Here is a 10,216-nt window from a genome sequence, read left to right on the forward strand (position 1 = left end):
GCTCATGGAGATTGCTTTTGTAAATGACAGAAATGACAGCAGAATTACAAAAAATGATCAGTATGTAAACTGTAAGACAAACTGTAAAGTAAACATATCTATATTTCTCCAATTCCACATGTCCTTCCAAAGACAAATATATAACATTAGCAGAATAATCCATGAACTGTCCAGGAAGAATGTTATTTCGTTTCACTGTGTACTTGTGTATAGCTGAAATAATAATAAAAACTTGTGCACTTGAACTTGAATTTCCATAAAGTAGTCAAAGATGTTTAAGCAGATTAGTCAGTGTCCTCTGGTTGTTTTTATGTAATCAGGCAGGCATCAGAAAAAACATGCTTAAGAATGAAGAGGTAGAGTGAAGGTATTAGAGCTGTACAGGCTAGTTTGAAGACAACCCCTTTGTGTACCTATATTTATATATTCTCTACCGGACAGATGCAGATTTCTTAGTGGTTCAGTCTCCAGTTTGCAGTTTGGTAAGTCTTGTCTGCATCTTTCACTTTCATAAAATAGACTTAAATAGATTCACTTTGAAAATGTTTACTTTGCATCGACTAATTTAATAAAATATGTCAGTATGTTCCACTAGATTTATGACAGCAAGTACTGATAATGTTATGCAGTAATAAGTTATACAAATGATTTCAGCTAATCAGTGTTACTAAAATACATAGATTTGTTGATAAGTATATTAATTTCCAATCAAGTTAAGATTCCTTTAAAACTTGTTTTTCTCTGAATGTTATTTTAATCAGAATCTGATTAAATCAAGCACTTTTTGTACGTCACTCTGGATAAGAGCTTCTGCTAACTGCTGTAAATATAAATGTAAATTTCTTCAGGTTTGGGCTACCTGCAGGAGTCCATCAAGTCTATTTGCAGGATTCCAAAAAGGATGAGGTCTACCTGAAGGAGTCCTTCATAGTTGGACTACCTGCAGGAATCCATCAAGGAGGGAGTGTACATGCAGGAGTATATCAAGTAGAGAATCTCCCTGTAGTAGTCCATCAAGGATGAAGTTTACTTGCAAGAGTCCATGAAGGAGGGAGTCTATCTACAGGAGTCCATCAAGGAGTGAATCTGACTGTGGGAGTTGTTATGCCTTGTGTTTTGCGTGGTTTGTGTTTCTTGTGCACTCATTCCAGAATCCATCCCATGACATCACCCTTGCCACTACTGGGCCCAGCTGCTGTTCCATCCAGCGGTTTCATCTCTCCCACGTGCTTAAAGAGGCCCAAGATGGCTGAGACACCAGAAGACTTCCTCATTGTTTCACCTTGCTTTTGTGTATATTTTGCTTTCATTGCCTGTCTTGCTTGTTAGCGACCCTGCTTGTTTTGACTCGACTATGATTTGGCCTGACCCATGTATCTGTATGTTTATATATAATCAATGTGAACTGGCTGTAGGGAGTGGCTGCCATTTTGTTTGGGAACGGGTTTTGCCTGTGTGTTTGGTTAGTGAGGGAGGTAGGTTGAACACTGCCTTTTGTTTCTTTTTGTTTGACTGTAGGGAAGGTAGTTTGTGTTGTACAGTTAGTGTGGGTTTGTTTGTTGTTTTGGCCTGGGCCATTCCTGAGGTTGTTGCTGGTATATAAATCTACTGTTGTTTTTGTCACATAAAACAGTCTTGGTCTTAATAGTTGCATTTGGTGTAACATTCATATTGTTACTGCCTGACCTAGACTGGGTCGTAACATATTCCATCAAGAAGAAAGTCCACTTGCAGAAGTCTATCAAGAAGTGAGTCTGCCTGTTGGATTCCATCATGGAAGACGTCTACCTGCAGGAATCCATTAAAGAAGGAGTGTATCTGAAAGAGTCCATCAAGACTGCATTATCCCTGCAGTTGTTCATCAAGGAGGGTTCTACCTACAGGAGTCATTCAAGGTTGGACTACCTGCAGGAATCCATCAATGAGGGAGTCTACCTGCAGGAGTACATCAAGTAGACTAACTGTTGCATGTACTTATGCACCAAACAACAGGTCAGAGTATTCAGCCTTCTTGGAGTGAGTGGGTGGGGTTCTAGAAAGGGTCCCAACTACAGACTCCATAATCTTACAGGGAGACTTCAATGCTCACGTTGGCAATGACTGGAAGACCTGGAGAGGCAGGATTGGGAAGAACGGCCCAATCTAAACCCAAATGGTGAATTGTTATTGGACTTCTGTGTCAGGCATGGATTGTCCATAACAAACACCAAGTTCGAACACAAGGATATTCATAAGTGTTCATGGTACAGGAGCTCCTTGGATCAAAGTTAATGATAGACTATGTGCCGTTTTATCTGATTGTTACCATATGATCTGGACACTCAGGTGAAGAGAGGTGCTGAGCTGTCAGCTGATGAGCTGGTGGTGAGTTGGATCAGATGGCAGGGAAGACTGATGGTCAGACCCGGTAGGCCCAAGTGAATAGTGAGGGTGTGCTGGGAACGAATGTCGGAGCCACCTGTTTGGAATGATTTTAACTCCCACCCACTTTTCTCATGTTCTGGAGGAGGTAGGGGACATGGAGTCTGAATGGACCCTGTTCAAAACCTCCATTGTGGAAGTTGTCAGGCATAGCTGTGGCCAAAAGCTTGTGGGTGCCTGTCGGGGCAGTAACCCAAGAAACCCCTTGTGGACACCAGTGGTGAGGGAGGCCGTCAAGCTTGAAGAAAGAGGCCTTTAGGGACTGGGTGACCTGAAGGACTCCCGACTCAGCAGATTCTGCAAGGGTGGAGAAACTCAAATGAGGAAATTGTCGATTAGTGGAAGAAGCACTTTGAGGAAATCCTTAATCTGGGAGACAGGCTTCCCTCACAGGAGTCAGGGCCAGAGGCTTCTGGTGTGTCAAGTTCCATTTCCCTGGTAGAGGTCACTGCAAGCTCCTCAGTGGCAAGGCACTGGGGGTGGATGAGACTCATCCAGAGATGTTTAAGACTCTGGATATTTTGGGGCTGTCGTGGCTAAAATGCCTCTGCAATATTACATGGACCTCAGGAACAGTACCCTTGGACTGGCTGACCAGGGTGGCGGTCCCTATTTTTAAGAAAGGGGACCAGAGAGTGTGTGCCAACTATCACACTGCTCAGGCTCCCTGGGAAAGTATGCCAAGGTGCTGAAAAGGAAACTTCAACTGATAGCCATTGTTCTTCCTCAATCTGAGGTTCAACTATGTTTACATGCAAAAAATTTTGCCAATCCGATTGAATACATTACAGATTACAGATTCAGACTGAGGTGTTTGTATGCACTTTTTTCAACAAACTGATGAAAATCTTTGTTTACATGCCCACTACAAGTAATCCGATGCAAAATGATGCACATGTGTGGAGTACCGTTTAGAGTAAATGTTACCATGACAGCTAACAAATAAGTTTCCAGTTAGCACGCTTGAGTTTTTAATTGCATTAAACTGATGTCAGACTCAAAAAACGTCCTTCACATGTACTTATAAAGGAAGACGTCATGCTCTGAGACACATAAGCTGGACGTCCGTCCCACCGCCGTCTTTTAAAGCTCAGAGTATAAACCTCGTCTCCTCTGCAGACCAGTTTCTGCTCTGCCATATTGAATGTTATAAACCTTTCACTATGACACGATGTGCATGCGCAGAATGTTCTTACACCTTCCAAATGAAGTGTAATTAGATTCAGGCATTTACATGGCTATTATTCTTCTATTTATCAGATTATTTAGAGGTTTACCCACCTTGTTCAATTGGATAGAAATTGTATTCCGAATGGAATCAATCGGATTAATCTATCCTGATTGAGGTGTTTACATGGATATATTCTATTCCGATTGAGCTATTAGTCGGATTAGTAATGGATTACCAGGCTGCATGTAAATGTGGCTAATGCGGTATCCGTCCCTGCTATGGAACAATGGACCAGCTTTTCAGCCTCTCAGAGATTGTTGAGGGGGCATGGGTGGTGGGCTTCACAGGGTGGTGGGCTACACTCTATTTGATAGGGTGAGGAGCTCTGTCATCTGGGAGGAGCTTGGAGTAGAGCCGCTAATCCTCTGTATTTAGAGGAGCCAGCTGAGGTGATTCGGGCATCTGATGTGGATGCCCCCTGGACGCCTCCTGGTGGGGGTGTACCTGACATGGCCTAGCGGGACCCGGGGTCAGGTCCCGGTAGACCTAGGACCCGGGGTCGTTCTAGGACACGCTGGAGGGATTATATCTTTAAGTCAGCCTGGGAGTGGCTTGAGGTCCCCAGGAATAAGATGGAGGAAGTTGCGGGGGATAGGGTCATCTGGGATTCTCTGGTCTCTCAACTGCTACCATGACCCTATCTGGACTAGGTTAATGATGATGAATGAATGAATGAATGAAAGAAATATATATAAAAATGAAATTTGATGCTACGATAAAAATAAATAATTGAGAATTCTCTGGTACTACCCCCTTTGGCAGAAACAACTTTATGTATTTTTCCAGATATATTGTCATGATTGCCCCTCCCGGTCCTGTCCATGTGTTTTGTTTTGGTCTAGTCCATGTGTTTTCTTTGGTTTCCTAGTTTGGTCCCTTGTTTTGTGACTCTGCCCCTGATTGTCACCAACTGTTTTGCGCCTGTCTCTCATCATCCCTGCTGTATTTAAGCCCTGTGTTTGCCCCTTGTCTTCGCTGGTCTTTGTTGTTTGGATGCTTGATAGTGTTGGGTGTATTGTATTCTCGTGGTGTTTGGTTCTTGTTTGAGGTTCTGTATTCATTTTGTCACATCTGTCCCTCCTGCTCTCTGTATTGGCTGTTTGAACCTGGACCGTTTTGACCATGACCCTGGATTTGCCCATAATAAAAGTCACTTATCTCAGCATATGCGTCCGCCTCCTCGAGATTTTTTTTTGTGCAAGTACACCCTTTTTTAAATGTCTCCTGACTCTTCTCCCATGTAGGTCAAATTTTCTGGACTCTCTGTCCAATGCTGGTGATGAACAGTAGTAAGAGATAAATGCAGATGCTATTTTCAAATTTTTAAGGAATGTTAAATTCTCACCTTGTAGATGATTTCCCAAAAAGTAGAATGATGGATTTCCAAGTTTCAAGTCTTATATGGCCTTATATGCCCTTCCAGACCATAATCATCTATAACCTTCTTTTTGAAGGCCTGAAAGAGCTCATTTGATCTGAGCATGGTGATGTCACACACTCTAATAACAATTAGAAAACCAGACCAGATGTCTGAGATTTAAACAAAACATTTCCTTCTAATCTGCTGGTAATCACTTCAAAAAAATCCCCAAACAGAGAAAATTGGTGAAAAAAGAAAAGTACAAAGCAAGTTTGTAGAGCTTTTCTTAGAAATCTTTTGAATTCTTAAAACAGAATTTAAGACTTCATATGAGTAGATAACGAACATCACTACAAAATATTGTTTAAACGTATTCTAATTATTAGCACCTTATTTAAATTTGACATATTTAGAGTAATGATATATGTATGTGTATATTTACTCTCATAAGATACATACTCATAAGAAAGAATGTTCTCAAAATTGCATTTTGTGACAAAAATAAAAATGTATAAATATATAAACAATAAACATGACTACACTAGACTTAAGGTGAAATATATGAAGTTAATAGTTAAATAGTAAAAATAGAAACTGTTCAAAAAATGTTCAAATACACCTTAAATTTTACATTAAAAAAGTATCAATATCAGAGTCTGAGTATAATCATATATGATTAAAGAAAGAAGGCCTCTTTTTCACAAAGACACGACATTTGCAGGCTTTTGTTTTCAGAATTTTCTGCTGTCTATTATGATGTTACTTGTTTACTGCAGTAAAGTAAATCTGTAATTACACATTCGGCACTTTATGTTCCATTCATTTTATTTATTTTATTTCATTTAAAAATGTTATGCAATAATATACAAGCTACAGTCAAAGTTGTTCACTGTTTGGCACAGAAAAAATAACCAGTGACAAAAAATACACTGTCTTCTCTTTCCAATTGATTTTCTTGATTCTCTTAAAAATCTCCTGCCATTTCAGTCCATAAGTAATAATTGACAAGATTTATAAATACACAGAAAAAAAGACTTTTCAGTGTGAAAAGACATGTGTCCTTCACTTACAAATCATTTTCTTAATCCTATTAAATATCTCCTGTAGCTTCAGGCCATATATAATTGGATTGATTAGAGGAGGAATGACTAAATTCTCAACTGACATTATCATAGCAAATACATGAGGTACATTTCCTTCTAATCTGGTGTTAATCACTTCAAAACAAGCAGTAACAGAGAAACTTGTGAAAATGATAAGGTGTGGTAAGCAGGTCTGCAGAGCTTTTCTTCTGAAATCTTTTGAATTCTTTAAACAGACTTCAAGTATTCTAACATATGAGTAGATTATGAAGATCACTGGAAGGAATACATTAACACCTAAAGCAATCAATCCATATGTACTCATAGCAGTTATATCTCCACAATTTAATTTAGCAACTGAGTAATTATTACAGTATATTCTGTTTAATTTAAATTTACACAACTGTTGGTATGTTAGTATTATCGATATACCAATTTCACAGGAAGGCACAAACCAACAGAAAAATAAAATCTTTTTAACAGTGGACATTTTTATAAGAGTTGCATACTGTAGTGGTTTACATATGGACACATATCTGTCATACGCCATAGCTGATAACAGTGTGAACTCTGTTGCCACATATGTATAAATGCAAAAGGCTTGAAACAGACAGGCTCCATGAGAAATTATTTGTGTTTCAGACAGAAAATCAGTCAGTAATTTAGGATAAAAGGCAGTTGTTCCAAAGAGAGAATTGCAAAGTAAAGCAGCAATAAAAATGTACATCGGCTCATGGAGAGGTTTGTTCCTGTAAATGACAGAAATGATAACAGCATTACAACAAATTATCAATATGTAAACTATGAGAGAAATTAGAAAGTAAAAGTATCTATATTTCTCCAACTGCACATGCCCTTCTAAAGATAAATATGTAACATTAATAGAAAAATCCATAAATGTCTAGGTAGTGGCCCAAAAATATCAAAAACTGATTAGTCCCTGTTATCTGGTTGTGCTCACACCAGTGTTTTTATGTATTCAGTCAGTCAGTCAGCAAAAACTCCATGCATACGAATGAGAATACTCTTCACAGCAAAGGTTCTGTACAGGCTGTAATGAGGACAACAGCTTTGTATGTTTATATATTCTCTATTGGACAGATATGTATTCCTTAGTGGTTCACTGACTAATGTACACAAGTCTAGCCTGCCTCTTTAACTGTAGTAGCATTTGTGTGAACTACAGGCCTCCAAAGAATTAAATTTATGTTGTATTATTGTTTTTTTTCTATTTTTACTTTAATAATACATCAAGTAATTTGTTAAATAAAATATACTAATCTATTTTGTTTCCATTTGTGGCAGCGGGTTCAGAATGTTACATAATGATTATTTATTGTAACATGCCAAAAAAGACTCAGATGCTCGCGGTTAGAAAACACAAATGAAGCTCTACTGTTAGAATCAGAATCCGAGTTCATAGTCACAAAACAGGCAAGGGTCAAACCCAAAAGGAGCAGCAAATACAAACAGACGATCATAACACAGGGCAAACAATCCAAGAGAGTTAAGCAAAATGCCAGTGTCGAGGAAAACAGGCAAAAATGTCAAAAACTGGAGTTAAACAAGAAAGGCAAACAGTCCAAAGGGGTAACAGTCTGAACACTCCAAAAGGCAGAGTAGAAAAATGGAAAAGAATGATCATAAACAGAGATCAAAAAACAAAAGATACTCAGTAGATCAAATAGTGACACAATGCCTCGCAACTTGTCTGTACTAAAGCCTGGGCTTATAAACTAAACTGAGAGGATCATATGACATACAATATGGGTGAACAGAATCAGTACTCCAGTAAGGGAGAGTGCTAATTTGTGCATGAGGGAAGGTCAGGAGTCAGGTGATCTCCCAAAGGATTCTGGGAGATGGAGTCTGAGTGTGGTTCAGAGCCCTATGGTTGTATGACAGTACCCCACCAGAGGACAACCACCACACACACCACCGGATACCCAAACAGGGGCAGACCCAGAGCTGCCGAGGTGCTGGACAAACAGGGTTTGCTTTGGACAACCCCACAGATGATCAGGGAGTGAACTGGGGAGCAACTTCCATGGACAACCTCTAGGGCGAGGAGCAGCCTGTCAGGGTGTTGACTGTGAAAATCTGCAATGAGACCAGAATCCAAGATGTCCTGAGTGGAGACCCAGCACTGCTCCTCGGGGCCATATCCCTCCCAGTCCACCAAGTACTGGAGGATCCCTCCATGTCTCAGAGAGTCTAGCAGCCTGTGGACAGCGTAGACTGGCACTCCATTTATCTCCTCTGGGGAAGGTGGCATGATGTCTGGCGTGTCCTTGTCCAATGGTGCTGCAATGACAGGTTTGAGGAGAAATAAATGGAATGAATGTGATACTCTAGAGCAAGGGGGTAAATCCAATCTATAGGTCACTTCATTAACTACCTTAAAAAGGGCCAATATATTTGCATTGACGTTTTATACATACCTCTGCCACTATGAAATCCTTGGTGGACTGCCACACTTGGTCTCTGCTTTGAAACACAGGGGTTTCATTCCTGTGTTGATCTGCTTGCTCCTTGTTCCTTTGTAGAATCATCTCAATGCTTTGATGAGTGTCCTTCCAAATCCTCTCACTCCTCTGCATCCATGCATTGATGGTAGGAACATCTGAGGACAAACCTGTTCATGGTGCTATAGGAGGTTGGTATCCAAGGATACACAGGATACACTAAAAGGGAGTCAAATCAGTATCCAAACTTATGAGAGAATTTTTCTCTGTCTCTGCCCAGGATAAAAAACATGACCAGTCTGTGGGGTTGTCATGACAAAATATTCTCAAAGGTTTACCTAATTCCTGTTTCATTCTCTCCCATTGGCAGTTTGACTGAGGGAGATATCTGGAAGTAATACTAATGGAAACTCCAATCTGTTTGAAAAATGCAGCACAAACCTGTGATGTGAACGGAGGACCTCTGTCAGACACAATGTCCTGTGGTATGCTGAAAACTAAAAAAAATGAATAAGGCTTCTTCAGTCTGAAAGGCACTTGGAATGGAGACACAGGGTACAAAACGGACTCCCCTGGAAAAATGATCGATGATTGTCAAAAATGGTGGTGAAACCTTGGGATTCGGGTAGGTCGGTTACGGTCTACAGCTATATGAGACCAAGGTCAGGCCAGAACCAGGGATGATTTTACTAATGTCTTAGGGGTCTTGCACTGTGAGCACATGGAACAGGAAGCAATGAAGGAATATATGTCCCTATGCATAGATTCCCACCAATAGAGATGGGAAAGAAGCTGAAATGTTCTTGTCTCCCCAGGGTGACCTGACACATTCAGATGTAAACTCTGGTACATTCTACATAATGCATCTGCTTTGGTATTTCTGGAGCCTGGGTGACAAGTGTAGTGACACTTTCTTCCGTTTACAAAAAGTACCACTTAGAGCTGCAGACACAGTAATTTCTTCACGTGCACGACATGACAAGTTCTTTGAGTTTAGGTGTCTTTACTTAGAAAATCAAACGGTTACAAATGCGAACGCACGTATGGTAAGAAAACTATATGCTCCCGTGCCTTGCGCAGCTCTGACTGAACTGGTGCTGCACGTTCTCAGTTACGCTACTCTGATGAAGCGTCATCAAACATTTTTATATTAATAATCATTTTCTTAGAATTATGAATTAACAATGACATGAATTAAGAATAAAATAAAATATAAATTGTACATATTTCCACATTCTATCTTTTCTGCTTTATGGCTCTTACATATCCGGCCCCTAATTGGGTATACTGTAAGATTATGCAATTATCAATTAACTTAAACTAAGAGCCATCAAATCAAGACTATCAATAAGCTACAAATAAACAATCTTTAAATAAAAAAGTCCCCCCTTTTTTTTCTTTTCATTTGGATTCTTGCAATAAGCATAGCTTATGCACAGATCTCTCTAGGATGCTGTTTTTTGTTTGCAACTTCACACGGCCCACAGTTCCACTGAAGTCAGGTAGGACTTGTATTATTCTTGTATCATTCTGTTATTCTGTTGAGGGTCTGTTCCTCTGCTCCTGAATGCTAAGAATCCTGCGAACTGAATGGATCTGCCGCTCCCAAATCCCTCCTTGATGTGATGCCGCTGGACTATTGAAAATCCAATTGATG

General features: G+C 39.9%; 1 protein-coding gene across 1 annotated transcript; it reads right to left on the reverse strand.

The window, feature by feature from the left end:
• Positions 1-6,074: 6,074 nt before the first annotated feature.
• LOC108438450 (olfactory receptor 6N2-like) lies at positions 6,075-6,989 on the reverse strand. Its single transcript, XM_017716240.1, has one exon. The coding sequence runs from the start codon at positions 6,987-6,989 to the stop codon at positions 6,075-6,077; it is 915 nt and encodes a 304-aa protein (XP_017571729.1).
• Positions 6,990-10,216: the final 3,227 nt, after the last annotated feature.

Source organism: Pygocentrus nattereri, chromosome 27, assembly GCF_015220715.1.
Source record: "Pygocentrus nattereri isolate fPygNat1 chromosome 27, fPygNat1.pri, whole genome shotgun sequence".
NCBI classification, from domain to species: Eukaryota; Metazoa; Chordata; class Actinopteri; order Characiformes; family Serrasalmidae; genus Pygocentrus; species Pygocentrus nattereri.

What these genes read in the sequence shown, in the direction of transcription:
- LOC108438450 (XM_017716240.1), bottom strand. Translation starts at nt 6,989, where the DNA reads ATGGATTTTTCTATTAATGTTACATATTTATCTTTAGAAGGGCATGTG.